A 20,884-nucleotide genomic window follows, 5' to 3' on the forward strand; every position below is an offset into this window, starting at 1 on the left:
CAGTGTTGTTGTTTTACAGGTAAAACCTAGTAAAAACTCTGATTTTGCAGAATTCTTTATTACAAACAAGCACTTACAGGATTAATACTGAATTCTAGTGGGATCATTGGGATTTTTCCTGATTCCCCAATGAATGAATCCTGATCATAAACCAGCACTAACAAAAGTTAAGATGAACAACTACTGATTTTTTGTTTTTTTTTTAATGAGAGAGCAAGCTGTCAGCAGGCTCTGTGGCGCAACGGATAGCGCATTGGACTTCTAGTCAAGCACTTGAGAAGTGATTCAAAGGTTGTGGGTTCGAGTCCCACCAGAGTCGCAGTTTTCCAAGCTGGGCAAAGCTTGGGTAGCAGGATTACATTTACATATGCAAGAGCACATTCAAGTCATCATCAAACAAGTTCATGCAATGCTGATTAGGCCCATCAGGCATCCTGGTAAATCCCACTGTAGTTCACAGTATACTGAAGTTTAAAGTCTAGTTTCTTTGAAGATAGAGTGACCTGCAGCAATTACTAGTACACTGAAGCCTATTGTGTACAAACCTAGAAAAGCTTCTGATGCTCCAGATAAAACAGAAACTCGGCATTAAATGGAAGAATTTTAGACAAAAAAAAGAAAATGATCAACTACAAGGCCAATAGTGTTTGTGTGATTACTGTCACTTCCAGAAGGGGGAGACAAAAGTTAATTATGAAACAACTATTATAGCCAAGGTCATCTGAGTGGTTTGATTGTTAATGGCTGCTAATGGAAGGTGTGCAGGGAAACAATGAAGGGGTCACATTGTAGGTTTGAATTGTTCATCCAAACAAGCTAATCACGTGGCTAATTCTTTCAGGACCAGTAGGAAACCACAGAAAACGGCTCTGTGGCGCAACGGATAGCGCGTTGGACTTCTAGTCAAACACCTGAGATGTGATTCAAAGGTTGTGGGTTCGAGTCCCACCAGAGTCGTAGTTTTACAAGACAATCACTGCTGAAGACAATTCTGTGGGACTGAGTTTCGAGCATTTACACATAAAGAAGGACATTTAAGCCAAAGAAGTTCACACATCCTAAAAGGCTCTGGCACATTTCTATGCAGTTCACAGTATACTGGAGTTTCAATTTGGTTTCTAAAATGACACCAGTAGCAATGAAGACAGGGCAACCTGCAGTCTAACCCTGCATTGTAAAAACCAGGAAAAGTTTCTGATGCTCCACTTAATAAAGAAACACAGTTTTAAAAGGATTTCAGTCTAAAAAAACGAAAGCAATTAACCGCAAGGCAGACGTCATAAATACGACTCAACAGCATTTGTGTAATTACTGTCACTGCCAGAATAGTGAGCCAAAAGTTAATTACAAGTTAATTACACGTCATGTGAGTGTTTTTGTTGTTGTTGTTGTTAATGGAAGGTGTGTAGGTAAACAATGAAGGGGTCACATTGGAGATTTGAATTGTTCATTTAAACAAGTTGCATCCTACAGCAAAGGGCTCTGTGGCGCAACGGATAGCGCGTTGGACTTCTAGTCAAGCACCTGAGATGTGATTCAAAGGTTGTGGGTTCGAGTCCCACCAGAGTCGTAGTTTTACAAGACAATCACTGTTGAAGATGATTCTGTTGGACTGAATCTTAAAACAGGAGTTGGGGAAGTTTATATAATTATAAGGCCATTTAAGCTAGGTCACACATTGCTGATTAAGCCTAACAGGTTCTGGTAAATCTGTCTATATTTCACAGTATACTGGAGTTTAAAGTCTAGTTTCAATAGTAGCTGTAACAACGAGGACGGAGAAACCTTCAGCAACTACGAGTACGTTGAAGCCCACAGTGTAAAAACCTAGAAAAGCTTCTGATAACAAAGAAACACGGTGTTAAAAGAAGAATTTCAGTCTATAAAAAGAAAGCAATCAACAACAAGGCAGACATCACAAATACAACTCAACAGCATTTGTTTAATTAATTACTGTCTCTGCCAGAAGGGGGGGGCGGGGGGAGTTATGCAAGTTAAAGAAGAAGACTAGCTTATGGCTGCTAATGGAAGGTGTGTAGAGAGACAATGAAGGGGTCACTGCACATCTGAAATGTTGACCCAAACAAGCTAAATGACGAGGCTAGCTCTTTCAGGAGCAGTGGGAAACTACAAAAATGGCTCTGTGGCGCAATGGATAGCGCACTGGACTTCTAATCAAGCACTTGAGAGGTGATTCAAAGGTTGTGGGTTCGAGTCCCACCAGAGTCGCACTTGTCATAAGTGGAAATTAATCCTCCTGCTCATGTATTCTCATAATGTAAACCTCTCATGGATTCAAGCACTACCACAGTTCAGCTTTATGACAAAATTCTTGCTGTTCTCTTTTAGTAGCTGGTGCTCAGTTCAGTTTCCTCTCAGAAATTTGATCTATGTTTTCTCTGATGTGATCATGAACGTTTAGGGAAACAACTCCGCATTACAAACCTACTATTAGCTGCTGCTGTTCACTTCGATTTCAGCAGTTTTGTGTTTGAGTTGATGTTCTACTTTCTGTGTATTAATATTTATTAACAACTCATTTCAGTTTTTTTATGTTACGAGCAGAAAATACTATATTATTCACCATATTTGTAACAGAAACTATTAAAAGGGCAGCTGTGGTAACTTGTCTATTGGGATTTTACATTAATGCAATGATTCAGAGCAAGTTAAAAAGCAAAGTGTGTGTTTGTTTGTGTTACCTCAGACAGTTTCTGACACATGCTGTCCTCCCAGCCATCTTCAGGAGGCATTTCTGGGATGAAAACCCAGTCGGCTCCACATGCCAGGGCACTCACCAGGGCCAGATATCTGCACAAACACACTCGTAATTTAACTGCTTGGCTCTTTAATGTTTTCTGACATTTAATCCTGGACACATGCATGGGAAAATATTTTTACATTTTGCATCTTTACAGAGAATTGATGTATTCAAAGCAGAAAATATACGTTCAGATACCTCAAATGAATACACATCTTGTGTGTAGTATGTATTGCATGCAGTAGCATATATGATATACAGTATGTGTCCTGCAGTGTGTGGTGCTATTGTGTTTTTACATAAAGAACAGTGCGTACCCGCAGTGTCTGCCCATGACCTCCAGCACAAACGTCCTCTGGTGGCTGGAAAAAACACAAAACAAAGAATGTCAAACACAAGAAAAAGCTCTCAGCAGGTTGTTCTGCGGGCGGGGATGGAGGTCTCAAAATAAATATTCGGATACCACCGTAACGACCGAATATTCGGATATTCGGGTCCAGCCCTAATGTCAAGTGATGTGCTGTTCTTTTTCTCTACTAGTTACCAACCCAGAATAAGTTATTGTCTTTTTACTTTCATGTGAGGTTCAAAAACAGAGTTCTCTCAGGATTGGTTCACCTCTGAGCAGTTGTCATGATGGCGTCCACCACCTCAATGATCCGATGCAGAGCCGAGTCGGTGCCGATGGTCATGTCGGTGCCGCAGAAGTCGTTGTCGATGGAGCCGACCATCCCGACGATGTGGAGCGCAGAGTTCTTCTGGGCGGCTTCCTCGTCGATCAAACCTGAAGGAACGCATTTTATTACTGTGAAGTCAGGAGTTCTACGGTACGTGGAGTTACTGGACAGTCGTGCAGGAAGCAGTCACCTTGCTGCTGCAGCTCCGTCAACAGGCCGCTCCACTCCTCCCTGAACAGGTTGGCTCCGGTCAGGCTGCCGTCTCCACCGATCACACACAGGTTGGTGATGCTGCGCTGCACCAGGTTGTGAGCAGCCTTCAGGCGGCCTTCATGGGTCCGAAACTCTTTACAGCGAGCGCTGCCGATGACTGTACCTCCCTGAGGGAAACAGGAATCATCAAAATCGGAAATATCCTGTCTCAGGGTGACGATGAAAAACTAGTGAATGGATTTATAACTTCTTATTATCAGAATGTTCCAATAACTCCCTGAAAGACCTCCAGCTGATTGACAGGAACCATTAACAGAGATCATATTAGTTTGTCTTAATTGGCTCCTTGTAAAATCCAGGATAGACTTTAAAATCCTGCTTCTAACATATAAAACCCTTAATGACCAAACTCCACTATATCTTAAAGACTTTATTGTATGATATCATCCTAACAGAGCCATTTACTCTCAGACTGCAGGTTTACTAGTGATTCCCTGACTTTCCAGAAGCAGAATGGGAGGCACAACTTTCAATTAACAGCTCCTCTGTTGTGGAATCAGCTTCCAATTTAGGGAGCTGATTCTCTACTCTCTACTTTTAAGATTGGTCTTAAAACTTTACTCTTTATAAAGCTTATAGTTAGAGCTGCTCAAGATCACTTGAGTTATAAACCACCATTTCACATCGCTAACTTTCTGTTTCCCCTGAAGTCCTGTGTTTGTTCTCTGGATCTGGAGCTACACATCTCAGATCTGCAGTTTCAGGCCTCACCGACCTCCAAAATGTTCATTGTTCTCTTTGTATTGTTTGTTTGTTCTCCATCTGCTATCCTGCTACCCCTCCCCCATCATTCCCACTCTCACCCCAACCAGTCGACCAGTTGGGGTGAGAGTGGGAAGCTCAGGCTTCCCAGAGCCTGGTTCTGTCAAAGGCTTTTTTTCTCCTCCTGGCCAAATGTTTTTTTTTGTTCCTTCCCGCTGTTGTCGCAGCACCCTGCTAAGGCTGTTCATTCCTCCATATGGCATTGTCATAAATGTAGCATTTTTTTGTAGAAATGCATAATTTCTTTATTAGTTATTGATGATCGGAAATCACCACAACATAGAATGTGGCCATTTAATCTAGATGTACCCATGAACAAAATGACCTTGCCCTGAACACAGGCATGTGTTATGCATGTGTACGTTATGTAAGGATACCGAATCATGTGACCTAAATATCTAGTGGGTGGCGGGAATTGATGGGACTCGGAAACACCCCTACAATTTAATCAGTTGTTCCTTGTATCATTTCCAGTGGATAAGTCCCGATAAGTCCGCAGTGGTGGATTTGTAGTAGGATCTCAATCATGTGATCGTCATCAGGCAGCTGATGTAGTGTTCATTTGTTGTCATATGGCGCTTTTCTACTTGCACCTACTGGGCTCGACTCAGCTCGGTTTGTGAGGTTTTCCATTAGGACGTAGCACCTGGTACCAGGTATTATTTTAGGACCTACTCGGCTGGGGGTCCAAGCGAGCTGAGCCGAGCCGATAATGTGACATCTACAGAGTGCAGGCCACTGATTGGACAGAGAGCGACGACACATGAGAGCGACTCCTTCACGAAAACTGGTGAGTGTTTTGTGACTTCAACAAATGTGGAGTAATAAACCTGAATTGAACTGAAAATCATTTAAACCCTTGTCATACATTTAGATCATCTAGCTTCCACTGCTGGTTATTTAATCCACCAGATTGTTTTTTCTCTGCCGCTCTGGACACGATCCACTTTAGATGAAAGTCTGATTACAATAACAGTGAAAAGGTTTAATTCACTCACAGACTCACTTGGCTCGAAGCTGAAAGCTTTGTGTCGCTTTCAGTGACCATCAACACGGCAGACATTTCACTGCGTTGGCATAAACACTGCTGAGGTCCTCTTTTACAAAGCATTTCGTGCTGCTAGAATATCAGCAGCGCTCACTACATCAGCTTCATTAGTGCAAACTGGATTTATTTCAGCATCTGAAACAGCAGCAGGAAGCTCTGCTCACCACTTGCAGCATGCTGGAGACGCTTTCCCACGTCGCCTCCTTGATGTTGTCTCCACCGTCCACCATCCCCTGGTAGCCCTGAGAGAGGACACAAAGCAAATATCCTCAGGATTTCTTATCATACGTCCACCTAAAGTCAGTTTAGAACGACTCATAGCAAGAAGAAAGCATCAAATCATCACATTAAAGAAGCTGAAATCCACACAAGTTTGGCATTTTCCTTGGAAATGACTAAAATATTCACATAATCATCAAGATGGTGGTCAGTTAATTTACATTTTGATTAATAAAACGGTTAACTGACAAACAAACGCAGCCCTGAATATGTTTAATAGCCTCATAACCAAAGCTGAATAAGAGTTTTTGCCACAAGTTATGACTTTAATGCTGCACTGTGAGGCCCCCGCCAAAATAAAAGCATCTGCTGCCATTACTCAGCTGGTTATTCGGGGCAGATGGTTGATGAAAGTCTGCACCTGGTAATCTGATTACATCCACAAGAGACCACATCACGTCTGTCTGCTACCGCGACATTCAAAACTGATCATACATCCTCGGAATATCGATCGACTCCCAGACGAAGGAGGGATTTTTTGTTGCTTCACGTCTCAGATATTTAATTTGTGCTGCAGTTTAACGTTTAGTTTCTGTCCATTTGTTGCATTTAAGAAGCAAGCAGAGTCATGTGTGATGCACGATGGAAAAGCCGAAGAAACCTGGTGTGAGTTGCATGAAAAAATAGTGGATTTTCATATCTGTACATGCTCAGATTCTCCTAGCGATTTATTTGTTCTCCAGAAATTGCCAAAGGAAGAAAGACCCAATACTTGATGGATTTAATTCGGGCCTGATCAAATTAACAAAAGGCTAAAATACAAGATGTTTTTCTTCTGAAATAGGAATTATTTCATTTATGGTATTGTCATCTGTGTGTCACATGACTATACAAACTATCAAACAAATTGATTATACATGCAATGCTTGTGTGAATTCCAATATTTAACTTTTATTTTGTTGTTTACAATCTAAAAATACAGCCAGAGCCTATAAGCAGGTCAATTTTCTCTCCTGAATAAAAGGGTTAAAATGGGTCCTTCACTGCAGTTTAGGGGAGATATTTGGTTGTGAAAATGCACTATAATGTGCTTTACAATGAAAAAATGACAATAAACGGTAGATCTTGCGGACAGTTTGAGCTACAGGAGAGAAACCTTTCAGATACACAACGCTAAATCCGCCTGGATAATAAAGTGGAGGTTGTCCTGAAGATCTGGAGAATTTGGAGTCGACACCTTGAACCAAAACATTCTTGGACAATGTTTGTTGTGTAGCATGAAATGCTCTGCAGCTATGTTCAGGTACATGTCAAAGTAAAATCCACATAAATGCAGATTTCCCAGCAGCAACTGTCCAACAGCATCACATTTCTTCTTATTATTCATGTTCTTTCCATCAAGCTTCCAGCTGATTGTGAATCAAACATGGTTCCTCAGACCAGGCTTGTTTCTTCCACTGATCCACAGTCTAGTTCTGACACTAACTTGTCCACTGTAGCCGCTTCTTTCAGCTCCGTCAGCATCAAACTCAGCACTTCCTGTGTTTTGACACCTTTCTGTTGTCATCAGCGTCAAGGTTTGAAGCTCTTCTCTGGGATCAGACCAGAAAAACATCCTGGTGTTGTTCTCTGGTTCTTCTTTGGACCACTTTGGACATGGTGTTTTGTTTTCAGACCCTCTTGCTGCTTATTTTTCCTGCTTTCTTGTTAATGCAAAATATAGTGTGTAAATGGTGGATTTACACCCAGTTTCTATCTATATAACCCTGTAGATATTCTATATGTCAGAGGAATGGATGAGGTAGAATAAAATCTTATAAATTCAGCCCACTAAGAAAACATAACTACTCTATTGAGTGGAGCAATAATCAAATGAGCAAATGCTACTTTCATTTCAAATAATGTGGAATATTTTTTTGGATTTCACATTTCAAGACTTTAAAATGAAATTAATCTGCCTGATTTTTTAAGGTCAATCAGTTACAGACAGCAGGTTAATATCAGCAAACATGATTCGTCAGTATTAATTTACTCTCCTGAAGCCTCGTCTCACCTCATGGATGAAGTAGACCTTCGCTCCGACGTAGATTCCCATCCGGACGACGGCCCGGACGGCTGCATTCATACCTGGAAACAAAGATGAAAGGATCAGTTGCTGCTGTTTCAGATTTAACAGGTTGGGGAAATGAACCGAGGGAATCTATGTTTGTTTTCCCAAAAATGACCTGCGAAGGCTGATTTCTTCTGAGGACACACAGGAAGGTTTGTGACCTTCAAGACGGTTTTGAGGAAGAATTCTGGTGTCAAATAATGCAGAAACTGTTTCTGTTCAGACACGAAACCAAGTGACGTGTTGAGCAAAACTGTGATCCAGATGTTTGTTCAATTTCCTCTTATTCTAACATTATTTGATACAGAATAAAATAAGATAAGCTAAGCTAAACTAAGGTAAGACAGCATAAGATAAGCTAGGATAAGATAACATAAGATATGATAAACTAAGCTAAGCTAAAATAAGCTAACACAGGATAAGCTAAACTAAGCTAGAATAAGATAAACTACGATAACATAAGATAAGCTAAGATAACATAAAATTATATAAGCTAAGATAAGCTAAAGCTAAGCTAAACCAAGATAACATAAGATCAGCTAAGTTAAGCTAAGCTAAGATAGCATAAGATAAGCTAAGCTAATATAATATAAGCTAAAGCTACACTAAGCCAAGATAAGTTTACATAAGATAAAATAAGCAAAGATAACATAAGATAAGCTCAGCTAAGCTAACATTAGATAAGATACGTTAAAATAAGCTAAGATAAGCTAAAGCTAAGATAACATAAGCTAAGCTAAGCTAAGACTTTATTAATCCCAAAGGAAATTTCAGCACCCCATATTGCTCAGAAATAAACAAAATGGCAACATAAGAACTGCAAAGCTTAAAAGGTAGAAAAGCAACAAGATGTATGTACGATACATTACTGAAACAAAATAAAACAAGACTAGAACACAACAGGAAAAAATGATGCTGGCAATTATACCGAGGAAATAAGTGATATCACACTTGAATTACCTGTAAAGAGAGATATTCTAACCACTAAAAACAGAGAGAGCAGGAGACAACAAGGTCACAGCAGACGGAGAATCCCTGAGGATCTGCTGCCAAAACACACAAGTGTCGGCCGGAGCAAAATTAGAAACAGGAAAACAATAAATCTCAGACCGAGACTGAGATCACAGCGACTCGACAGCTTTATGATTTTAATTAAAAGAAAGCGGGGACGTCTCGGTGATGTTCTGCTTCTGTTTAAAGATTAAACCTGACTTTAAACAGCAGTTTGTGGGCCTGTTTTTGCTCCTGTCGTTTGTGTAGTATGACAGAGTTTTAATCCATAAATCCTAAAAAAGCAAAAAAATAAAGATGAATTTCTTTATTTTACAAAAACAGAAAAAATTTGGAATCAACATTTGCAAACTGAGCCACAAATGCCACTGACTCTACACACTCCAGATACTTTACATGTTAAACTTGTTATTTAAACACGGCCTGCAGTTCAGCCGAACAGTCGCAGAACTTTTCAGTTTTTAAAGAATCTGGTGTGAACATTTTATTTTTTGGCAAATCTTTAAGCAAGATATGTAGAATGAGACAATTTTGATGAAATATGTTGTGATTTTTATGCTTCCGTTTGGTTTCCTACATCACAGATGAGTAGTTCAAGCAGCGTCGGAAAGTACAAATAGTTCTTTCTGTTTTTACAGTTTCCAGCTGTGATAAATGATTTAGCAGTTTTTTTCTAAATAAAATGCCTTTAAAACCCACCAATTGTGATAAACCTTACTGATCTATTTGGAAACTTTGGATTTAGAAGGCAAACCAGCAAAAAAATACGAGGTTTCTTGACTTTTTTTTCAATGAACTGAACAAAAACGACGGTTACAGGTTCAGTTTTCATTAAATTAAGCTGAAAGGAGCCGGAATCAGATGATACATGAAATTTTTGAATCACAAAACCTCAAATTATTATAGTTTTGTCTTTGAATCAACCTTTAGCGTGTATAAAAGCCCCCAGAGAGTTAGAAAGAGCAGCTCACTATGAATTATGTCCCTGATTATGAAGGACGGTGGTTTGTTGCATCTTTCTGAAGCTCGGAGCTCAGCAGGGTCAAGCTGCTCGTCACAGCCAGATCCAGTCTGTGGCCAGAACTTTCCTCCCACGCCAGAAGCTGCTAACGACACGTCCTATTCACTGGCTGAATGTGGATGTGGCTACTTCTTGGATTGCGACATTCAGGAGCTCATTTCACTGAGCGTGGCAGAGCAGATGGGCCACAGAAACAACGAAAAAAGACAAGAAACGAAGTGTTATCTGGCTTTTTTGAACCTGAACTGAACCGTGGCGACATGTTCTGGTGATCCACCGCAATCAATCAAATACGTGCACGTTCCTTCTAGATCATTGTGTGATTTCAGCAACGTATTCCTGCTGTTTACCTTCTTTAAACAGCAGCACGAGGCTTCATACATCAGCAGCAACTGTTCACGTGTGGAAATATATAATCTGAGGCAAGGCAGCAGAAACGGTGTTTTCTGAAGGTTCTGAAAAGGTTCTGTGAAAACTAAGCAGTCAAAAAACTGGACTATGAAATAGAGGTATTTTGTCTTTAATTATAAGAAAAGATTGAATTGTTTTGCTTATTTTACAAGAAAATTCAAAAAGAAATGAAATGGAAACATGTGCAACATTTTTCTACATTCCAGTATTACTTTTTCACCATTTTTTAAAAAAAAATGGCAGCTCAAGGTGCATGAAAAAGTCAAAAATCCCACATTTAAAATAATACAGATTATATAATCTCAGGCTAGTCAGCTGTAATGGTTCTCTGAGGGTTTTGAAATGGTTTCGTGAAAACTAAGCAGCTAAAGTGTAAGAAAAGAATCAATTGTTCTGCTTATTTTACCAAAAAATTAAAAAGAAGTGAAATCTAATCAACATGTGCAACATTTTTCAACTTTCCAGTACTTTTTTTTTTTCAAAATTTTCCAAAAAAAATGGAAGCTCTACAACTTATTTTTGAAGAATTTCAAGTGAATATTTTACTTTTGGCAAATTTTTAAATAAGATGCAGAATACAATTATTTTGATGAAATATATTGTGATTTTTACGCTTCAATGTAGTTTAAGTTGTCTGACATCACAGATGAATAGTTGAAAAGCCAGAAATTGCACTTTTTTTGTATATTCATGTGTAAAACTATATTATGTAATCTTAGGCAAGTAAGCAGTAATGGTGTTTGCTGAGGGTTCTAAAGGGGTTTCATGAGAACTAAGTGGTAAGAAAGCTAGAAATCTGTATGAAACAGAGGTATTTTGCCATAAATTATAAGAAAATATTCGATTGTTTTGCTTATTTTTTAACAAAACTTTTATGGAATCAACATGTGCTACATTTTTCCAGTAATGTTTTTCACCATTTTCAAAAAAACACAGTGGCTCTACATGTTATTTACATGTTTATGTGTTGCCTCCTCACTACTTTATGCAAACACTGCCTGCAGTTCAGCCGAATGTTTGTCAGATGATTGTTGGTCAAAAACAAGAATTTCCTATTTTTAAAGAACCTTGCGAGAACATTTAACTTTTGGCAGATTTTCAAAATAAGATACATAGAACAGAATCATTTGGAAGAATCTTGTGAACATTTAATTTATTTTAACATTTTCCGACATCACAGATGAGTCGTTCAAGGTGCATCAAAAAGTCAAAAATCTCCCTTTTTTTGGATTCATGTATAAAAATATGTTATATAATCTAAAAACCTCAATGTGTAAGAGATCAGGCAGGCAACATTGGTGTTCTCTGAGGGTTCTAAAGGGGTTTCATGAGAACCAAGTAGTCCGAAAACTAGAAACCTGCTCAATAAGAAGCTAAAATAAACAAAAATATGTAAAAAAGTTGAGTATTAGTTTTCATTGAGTCAACCAATTAATGAAGCGGTTCATAGTTTCAGTTCTGCGAGTGGAGATTTAACCTTAATAACACCTGACATTTTCAGGATTCAACCTCATTTTAACTGATATTTTTCTATGTGAATGTTTCTGGTGATATTTATAGTTTCTCCAGCCGACCTCGAGGCAGCTGCTGTGACATTAAACTCTGGACAGATGTATCGAGGTCGGCGTTTCCCTCACAGCTACGACGCCTGGATGTGGCTTTCGGCAGTTAGCCGAATGCTAACGGGACGAGTTAGTGTTGCTAGGAGACCAGAGCAGTGCTGATTGGTTGGAGGGGATCTGCCCAAACACCTGAAAATGGATTTAATTGGATTTTTACATAAAATAAATGTGATAAATGGAGAAGAAGATGTGAGATGATGGAGTTAAACCAAACATACACATCTTATTTATCATCCTACAGCTGCCTCATGTGTTTATTCGTGTTTTTATCCAGATGAGCTCCGAGGTTTCGTCACAAATCAGGAGTTTTTCCCTCCAGCCTCCCGCAGCGAATGAACACGATGGGTTCAGTGTGTGCAGATAAACTCAGGAATCATTTTTCATCTGGTGCAGAAAATCCTGTAAAGTTTGTCTCAGAAAAGAAGGTTGTAAAAGTGAAGTTTCTCACAAAAAGTCAAACTGGACTAGTTGAGAAAATCAAATAAAAGTGATTTTTACACGCAAGAAACTTTAAGATATCAGGAACATTTATTAATGATCGATAAGGATTCAAAAATACATTATTTTAACAGTGCAGCAGGCTTTTAATTACAACAGGAAAATCATTTACTGATGCACAATATTGTGTGTTTACAGACATTTGATGGTTTTTTAAATGTGCATATTCACTCTACAAAATAAGAAAACTACTTTCTCTCATGTATAATGCATCCTACTTTTACTTTGATGCAACATTTGGATGCAAAACAATAAAATTTAAGCCTGACAGGAGACGTCTGACTGTAAATGTTCCCGTTTTGTTCCGATATTTTAATTTAAATCCTGATGATGGCGACAAATTGAACATATTCTGCATCTTTGCTGAGTTTCATTCAACTGACTTTGTATTTATTGTTGATGTTTTATTATAACGTCTGAATATTCAACATAATCTGCATTAGTAATCAGAATTAGTGCAAGGCAGGATGTGTGTATAAATGGTTTTCTTAAGCTTGTTCAGTTTGTTTCATGTCTATAAATATTATAAATGAATACTTAAGCACGAAGAAAGTTTTATATGTTGTAATTGGCAGGTTTCATAAAGTAAAAGGGAAAATTATTGTCTGTTACAGTTACATCTATCTATCTATCTATCTATCTATCTATCTATCTATCTATCTATCTATCTATCTATCTATCTATCTATCTATCTATCTATCTATCTATCTATATAAATATATAGATAGATAGATGGATAAATATATATATAGAGAGAGAGATCATTTCTGCATCGACACTGATGTGCACAACATTTACTCTGAAAATCTGCACCATTATAATTTTAGTAACTAAAATATTAGAGAAGTTTGGTAGAACATAAGGTTATTAAAGGGTTCCTGGATAAACTGAGTGGTTTTTAAACTTTATTCACAAGAAACTGAGTTTGCAGCCTTCTAAGGTACACAACGAAACGAGCAAAGAACAAGAAAGAAATCCTGAAAAGGAAGATTTGGTTGCAAAAATAAAGAAAAGTCAGTTGCGTGGAAACATTTCGGCTACAGAAACGAAGAAGTCGACCAAAAATATGCTACACAGTTTAAGAGTTTGACAATTTAAATCACAGCTCTATATGATGAGTCACATTTAAATGTAATACAAAGCAAAAATCTAGTTCAGGTTCCTTTGTTAGCGTTACATTGTATTAGAAAGGTCATTTTTAAAAGTTTTTTTATGTACCTTTTTTAACCCTTAGATGCATAAATGAGTCAAAAATGAGGCGGCGAGAACGTTTTCTGACAATATCTTTGTTATGAAAAGTTTTTATCATTTCATATTCCAGGCTTTGCTCAAAAACATGTTTTTGATATCAATGCATTTAATTTTTTAAGTTACCTTTTATACTTTTAAAGACATTGTGATATTAGTGTTACAACCCCAAGCTCTTTATCACTGATTATATCATACAAGAGGTGATGCACAAACTTGCAAAAGAGCAGAAAAATGTCAGCAAAATGGATGTTGGCATTCTTCTATTGCTGTTCTGTGTAATATTCTCCTTTATGAATTATCAAAATGTTCAATATCTGTTATAAAGTGAAAAACAAACATATTTCAAACATGAAATCATTCTTGTGTCGGCAAAAATATAATACAAACAATAATACAAATTATTATTCTCAACCAAAACGACAAAAAATGCTATAAAAACACATTGATTCTCACTTTGGATCCACTTATGGAAAAGTGTAGAGTCCAATCAGTCGTGCATCTAAGGGTTAATTTTCAAGGCAAATCTTTCCAAATAGAGAGAGTTACTCCATTATTGCATATCGCAACAAAAAATGGCAGAAAATATTACATTTCTTTCCCAATATGGTTCAGTTTCATCTCATCTGCTGCATATTTTACACATTTACAGCTGAGATCTCCTCCAGACAGTCAGTGGCTTCAAACGCAGAAATGTCTTCATTTTCTGCTCGTTCAGTTTGATTCCACATCAGAAAAGTCCTCTCACCTCATGACTCTGTGAATCATTTGCACGTTTCAAGGTGCAGTTATAAATAACCGTCAGCTGCTGGAAGCTATGCTGGAACACGGTGTTACCACAAAGCTCAGGCTCTGGTGCATCCCTCATATCAGCCTATAGACTCAGCAGCTTATGTAACAGCAGTAAATGTCACAATGCTGATAAACCAGGGAGGGTTGCTGCAAATACACACTACCAATGAGGTTTAATGTGCACACTAAAGGGATGGTTTTAGTGATAAAAACACCAAATTCACATTTTATTCTCACTGGAGACACTTGGTGAGTATTTATTTATAACATATCAACTCATTTAAAGAATAAAATGAGAGTAAATCCACATTAATTCCCCTTTTCCTTCCCTTTAACACATCACACATCCCTGCTTACTCGCCGCTCCTCACGTAGGCGACATAAAGCGTCCGAGAGATTACACAGGAAGTCGTTACACATCTCATTCAAAATAAAAGCACCGCAAAGCAAACTGGCGCAAACGCGCTTTTATTGCGACGGGAGAAAACGGAAGTGGGTTGTTTTAAGGCGGTGACTTGACGCTGGTCCTCTCACGACTCATCCTCCGTGATGCAGGACACGTGTTTACGCATCCACTGGCATGTATGAGGCTTTATTTATTTATTTCTCCTCTGAGCAAAGTAGCGAATTGATTAAAGCTGCAGATAAATCAGATCAGACTCTTTGGAGGAAACTTTAACCCGTACAGATGTTCACAGATCTGATGAGAATATTTGGGATTTTTATTATAAAACGAGGAGAAAATAAAACACATCTACATGATGGGAACAAACAGTTCTCGGTGCATTTAGATCCAGTCCTGAGGCCTCCAGCCTCCAGTCCTCACTGATCAATGAGGGTTAATGATTAGATCACATGGCCCGGGGATGCGCACAGGGACGCGCACTGAACCTGCGCCACACCTCAAGGTGCCAGGTGATGAAAAAATGCGTGAAAAGAGTAAATAAGTGTTACGTAAAGGAGCACCTGTTGATGTTGGTGCAGATTTTAAGAGGAGCAGCTGAACAGGTGTCTCTATAACTTCACCCCAGAACACTGCAGCATCCAGAAATAAATACCAGGAATGAGCTGCCATGAAAAAACTACACGGAAAAGAGATTTATTTATGTAAATGTGATGGGAATAAATCAGTTTGAACTTGATGGAGCTCAACAGGAGCTTCACACCAGCTTGCTGCCATGCGTCCATTATCGGACGCATCTATATCTGTTCTGTTACTGTTTAATTTCTGCAGCTAATGATGGAAAAATCTTCACCAAATGTGAGAAATGATGTTTTCTAAACGGCAAAACTGTCAAAGCAACAGAAAGCCAACAATATGATGTGAACTTGCATTGGAGCATCTGTACCATTGGAAAAATGAATACAATTACTGCAGTCTGGGTGAAGCTGAGAGATGTTAGAGAGGAGGTTCGACAGTTGAAGTTGATTTTTCAGTTGTTTTTTGCAGCATGTTGAGGTTTTAAATGTGCAGAAAACCTCTGTCCGATAATGGAAGCGCCCCGCCTTACCTTGGGCATCTCCTCCGCTGGTCAGCACCGCGATGCATTTCCCAGCTCCGGACAGATTCTCGAAGAATTTGCGGGTGTCCTGCCGCTTCGGTGCTCCGGCCATGTCTGTCCACCTGCCGTCTGCCGAGATGACAGATTAAAGAAAGACAGAAGCGAAAGGCGCAGTGGATCCAGCCGGAGACTGTGAGGATGTTTGAGGCTGAGACTCAGGAGGAGGACCGCAGAGTCTCCGCCCTCCTGCTGCACGAACACACCTCCAGCACGAACACACCTCCAGCACGAACACACCTCCTCCAGCAGAGATCCTGCAGCTGACAGAGGACTCACTGCACCACATACAGATGGAGCGCACACTTCTGCATGTACATGTTACAAAACATGCAGCATCCCAACGCAGGGAGGCTGAAATATCACTGAAAAATCAAATTACAAACCTGTACAGTGAGTCTGATTTCAATGAACACATGAAAAACATCCCAAAACTGAAACGTACATGTTGCTGAAAAGTAATTTGATGAAAAAAATAAAAACTCACATTGTTTAAATGCTGTAAAAGTGGCATCAAAAAGGGAATTTGATGCCAGAATCACACCTGAAATAAGAACGTTCTGATAAACTTTAGAAATCTAAACACAAACATCCACAGCTTGGTTCTGTTTTATTCAGTAATGAGACGCAGTTATATATCAAAATCATGAAAATCAATTTTAAAAAATTTTGGTGTCCCATTTTGTCTGTTGAATATTGTTAAGATGAGATGCTGATTTCAGTCATTTTGTTAGAAAATCAGTGTGTTAGAGGAATCAAAAGGTTTAAATGTGTTATTAATTGACTTGCTGATAATAAATTTAGAGGAGAATAGTCGTATTTTACTCCAATAAAAGCTAGTTATTTGTAAGGCAAAATACAGCAAACTACATTTCTTTTTTTTATGGTTTAATGAAAAAAATTAAATGAAAATACAGCAGAATGTATTTTCATTTCTTTATGTTTTTTCATAAAAAACATACAAAAAGTAAATACAGCAAACTGTATTTGCTTTTTTTTTAGTTTCATATATAAAAACATATTTCCATCCATCCATCCATCCATCCATTATTTATACACCTCTGAATCCTCATCAGGGTGGTGGGGGCTGGAATCTGTCCCAGCTGACTAAGGTGAAGGCAGGAGACACCTGGACAGGTCACCAGTAAATCACAGGGAAAAACAGATTTAATAAGGAAAATTCTACAAACTGTATTTTGTATTTTCCTTTTATATATATATATATATATATATATATATATATATATATATATATATATATATATATATATATATATATATATATATATATATATATGAAAAAACATTAAAAAATAAATACAGTCAACTGCATTTCCTTTTTAATGGTTTTATGTGTACAAAAAGAAAAAGGAAAACAAACAAGGAAAACCACTAAATACAGCAAACTGTATTTCCTTTTCCCCCATAAAACCATAAAAATAAATGAATAAATACATTTTACTGGAATAAATTGTCACCAGTGTGTCATTTGAATACCAGCTGTAAATTTTAACAAACATATTATTGTAATTCTGATTATAAAAAGCTGATTTAATGATGAAAATATCAGTAATATTGGGCCATATTTGACGCGTTTTACATCCACCTCCCACTTTGCGCTCTGGAAATGGACTCTGGAGTGAGATGTCTTCGTGTTTTACACCCATCTTTGGTTGTCACGACCTGAGTCTGGAAACCGAAGCAGAGCTGGAGAGCCAATGACGGAGGCGTCCCTCTGATTGACAGCCGAACCCGCCAATGAGCGCACAGATCACGTACAGTGGAAGATTCCAGCCAATCACAGCCGAGCCTCTGGTGTTTCTGTCAAGAAATAAGTCACTGAGCAACAATTCAGAAGTTTGTCTGCAATATAAACAGCAGAAAGTGATCGTTGCAACAGCACGGAGAGTTGACTTAATGCAAGAGCATGAGATTAGATTAGCATTCAGCAGATTTTTCAATAAAACTGTGAACTTGTGTTGCCAAAGAAGTGAGCAGAAACACAAAAATGTCAGATATCTGCTTATTTTATAGGAACTTAAACAATCGGTGCTGTTTTTTGTGTATTTTCTGTCAGATTAGGAGGTTTAGATATTTATATATAAGCTTAAGAATACTGCAGTTATACTTTAATTCCCAGTGAGACGGAAAACAATGACCTTTGATGAAGTCCATGACCTTGAGCATGTTTTTTTTTTTTTTTTTTAATCTCCGCCTCTGTATCTGGTGCAGTGCCAAACGACAACTCAAACAGCTGCTGTGTTTCCTAATATTAGATTCACGACAAAAAGCTTTATCTGGAGCAGTTTTCATACGACAGTGGTGCTGCTGGGTGATTAGATTGGAAAGGCCACGCAGAGGGCATCGGATGGTTTCAAGTTTCTGCTGGATACACAAGAAACTCAGCAAAAAGGTGTGGCCTGTGTGGTCTTGTGACTTTTCTTTTTTTACTTCTTCAAATTTCAGGGATTTCAGGGCTTCGGAATAAGGAACTAAACTCAACAGGGTGTGTCATGAAGCGTCACAGAGACAAATAACTTATTTTACATGAGAGACATCAAAAATATCAAAGAAAAGGATGAAAAACCAGCAAGATATTGGAAAAAACTAATGAAAAGCATCTGTTCTGGTGATTTATATGCAAAGTTTCTTCAAGAATGCAGGTTTAATAATGTCTTAAGGCTGCTTTAAGGGCTGTTCTGTGTGGTTCCATACATACAACTCTTTTACAGGTCGTTAGGTACCGATTCGTAGTAAAATAATGGCCACTTACTTTACTGAAATAATGAACACAACTAAAGGAGATACGTGGAAAGCATTTGATCAGACTGTTACAAGCACTAATGAGAAAACAACACAGACAGTAACTAACACAAAGAAACACTGTTTCCCCCTCATGCTGCTGAAGCTCACAGTCGGTTCCGTTTCCTGAGACTATATTTGGGCCCAGATTCAGTCACCTCCTTTGGCCAAACCAGGATGAAGACTTTCAGCTCTACTCTTGCAGACCTTCATGACCATATGTTTTTCTGGACTCAGGGATGTAAAGTACCAGCACTTCCTGGCTTCATTTTTCAAACCTGGAAGCTACGTCCATCTTTTATATATGGCCTGTAGTTTATGCTTTAATACTTGGAACAGCAGTAATTTGACTGATTTAAGATATAACAACATTAAAACATCCAAGTTAACCTTGCAAGAATTTTTTTTTAAACAAACCAAAGTTTTTATGTTTTATGTTTGATTACTCCGCCAAGGAACGGTGGAGTTACGTGATGATTGGTGTACGTTTGTTTGTAAATCTGTCTGTCTGTCTGGGTGAAACATTACTCAAAAATAGACTAACAGATTTGGATGAAATTTTCAGGGAAGGTCAGAAATGACACAAGGACCAAGTGATTATATTTTGGCAGTGATGCGGCTTATGTTGAGGATTTCCCATTGCTAGATATAGCTGCCGGCACGGCGTCGCTGTAGCCATGACATGAACACTGTGTCAGTTACCTGCTGACGATCACATGATTGCGATCCTACTACAAAATGACCATGATTTATCAGTTGGAAATCATACAAGGGACAAATGATTAAACTGTGGGCTGTTTCTGAGTCCCATCAATTCCTGCTGCCTGCTACATATTTACATCACACATGCAGCAAATCCCAGCCAGACAATGGTGAAATTCCTGATGTTTCACAAAGCCTTTATTTTCATTCAGCCATCAGCTTTATTTTGAAGACAAATTCACCTTTCTGTCCTTCACTCCTTTCTTCAGGAAGCACCGTCAGATCTTATCTCCATTGCAGCTGCTTCTAAGTTTAGACACATCCTTTATTAGACAGCAACAGCATGGGACCGTTTTCTTTCATCTTTATGTGAATTTTCTGACTTTTCGGCAGCGTCTTCGTCATGTCAAGAAATCATGTCTTAGATAAACACTTCCTGTGCCGCTGGAATGGTGACAAAATAAAAGCCCATAACATTAAAAATATGCCTTCAAAATAAAAGCATGGAGGGAACGGCTGTCTTACCACTAGCAAACAAAGGCTTGCCGAAAGTGATGAACTGATCAACAGACCTTTATAAGAGTCATTTACATGCAATTCCGTATTCATACATAACATGCACATGCATAACACATGCCTGTTCTCAGCACGAGGTTATTTTTTATTGAAATTTCGTCCATCGGAAATGATACGTCAACTGAGCAGCCTTGGTGGAGTACTGCGCTCTCTGAGCGCTTTTCTAGTTTTTATAAATGTTGCCCTGATATATTTGATGTGGCTAGATAGATAGATAGATAGATAGATAGATAGATAGATAGATAGATAGATAGATAGATAGATAGATAGATAGATAGATAGATAGATAGATAGATAGATAGATAGATAGATAGATAGATAGATAGATAGATAGATAGATAGATAGATAGAAGCATATAAAACAGTGCAAAACAATGCAGAGTGTCAAGTGCCTATATATCCCTGGGGAAGAAGCTGTTTTTACGACTTTTGGTCCGATCCCCTGAGAGATGAACACCTAGGCACCTGAAACTCCCCACCTGTTCCACCTCTTCTCCAGTGATCACCAGACTTTCATGTGTTTTCTCAAGTCAATGACGAGCTCCTTTGTCTTATTGGTGTTGATGAGCAAGCCATTGTTCTGACACCAGGATGTGAGGACCTGGATCTTCTCCCTGTTGGTTATCAACCCCACCACGGCTGTGTCATCTGCAAACTGGTATATGTAGTTTGAGTTATGAGTGGCAGTGCAATCATGTGTGAATAGTGAGTATTAGAGTGGACTGAGAACACAACCTTTGTGGAGGGTGCGAGTGTTCAAGGATGGTGTTTGAGGAGATGAGGTCTCCAAGT

The 20,884-nt window shown here is 38.5% G+C and overlaps 1 protein-coding gene and 4 non-coding genes across 7 annotated transcripts in view; 4 read left to right on the forward strand and 1 right to left on the reverse strand.

The window, feature by feature from the left end:
* The window catches only part of LOC111563872 (ATP-dependent 6-phosphofructokinase, platelet type-like), a 49,458-nt gene extending 33,274 nt beyond the window's left edge, over positions 1 to 16,184 (reverse strand). The window contains exons 1-7 of one of the 3 annotated variants that reach the window (XM_055014541.1): positions 15,965 to 16,184; positions 7,794 to 7,867; positions 5,686 to 5,763; positions 3,629 to 3,818; positions 3,380 to 3,545; positions 3,079 to 3,123; positions 2,703 to 2,811 (exon numbers count right to left, since the gene is read on the reverse strand). In XM_055014541.1, coding sequence (XP_054870516.1) covers positions 2,703 to 2,811; positions 3,079 to 3,123; positions 3,380 to 3,545; positions 3,629 to 3,818; positions 5,686 to 5,763; positions 7,794 to 7,867; positions 15,965 to 16,067 — 765 coding nt within the window. In that variant the 5' untranslated portion in view covers positions 16,068 to 16,184. The remainder of the gene's footprint in view (positions 1 to 2,702; positions 2,812 to 3,078; positions 3,124 to 3,379; positions 3,546 to 3,628; positions 3,819 to 5,685; positions 5,764 to 7,793; positions 7,868 to 15,964) is intronic. The other 2 variants (XM_055014542.1, XM_055014543.1) reach the window with 2 other exon arrangements.
* On the forward strand, positions 228 to 319 carry trnar-ucu (transfer RNA arginine (anticodon UCU)). The gene is given in 2 exon segments: positions 228 to 264; positions 284 to 319. It is a non-coding gene; the product is annotated as a tRNA-Arg (tRNA).
* Positions 866 to 957, forward strand: trnar-ucu (transfer RNA arginine (anticodon UCU)). Its single transcript is given in 2 exon segments — positions 866 to 902; positions 922 to 957. It is a non-coding gene; the product is annotated as a tRNA-Arg (tRNA).
* On the forward strand, positions 1,479 to 1,570 carry trnar-ucu (transfer RNA arginine (anticodon UCU)). Its single transcript is given in 2 exon segments — positions 1,479 to 1,515; positions 1,535 to 1,570. It is a non-coding gene; the product is annotated as a tRNA-Arg (tRNA).
* On the forward strand, positions 2,138 to 2,229 carry trnar-ucu (transfer RNA arginine (anticodon UCU)). Its single transcript is given in 2 exon segments — positions 2,138 to 2,174; positions 2,194 to 2,229. It is a non-coding gene; the product is annotated as a tRNA-Arg (tRNA).
* Positions 16,185 to 20,884: the final 4,700 nt, after the last annotated feature.

This window comes from Amphiprion ocellaris, chromosome 10 (assembly GCF_022539595.1).
Source record: "Amphiprion ocellaris isolate individual 3 ecotype Okinawa chromosome 10, ASM2253959v1, whole genome shotgun sequence".
Classification (NCBI taxonomy): domain Eukaryota; kingdom Metazoa; phylum Chordata; class Actinopteri; family Pomacentridae; genus Amphiprion; species Amphiprion ocellaris.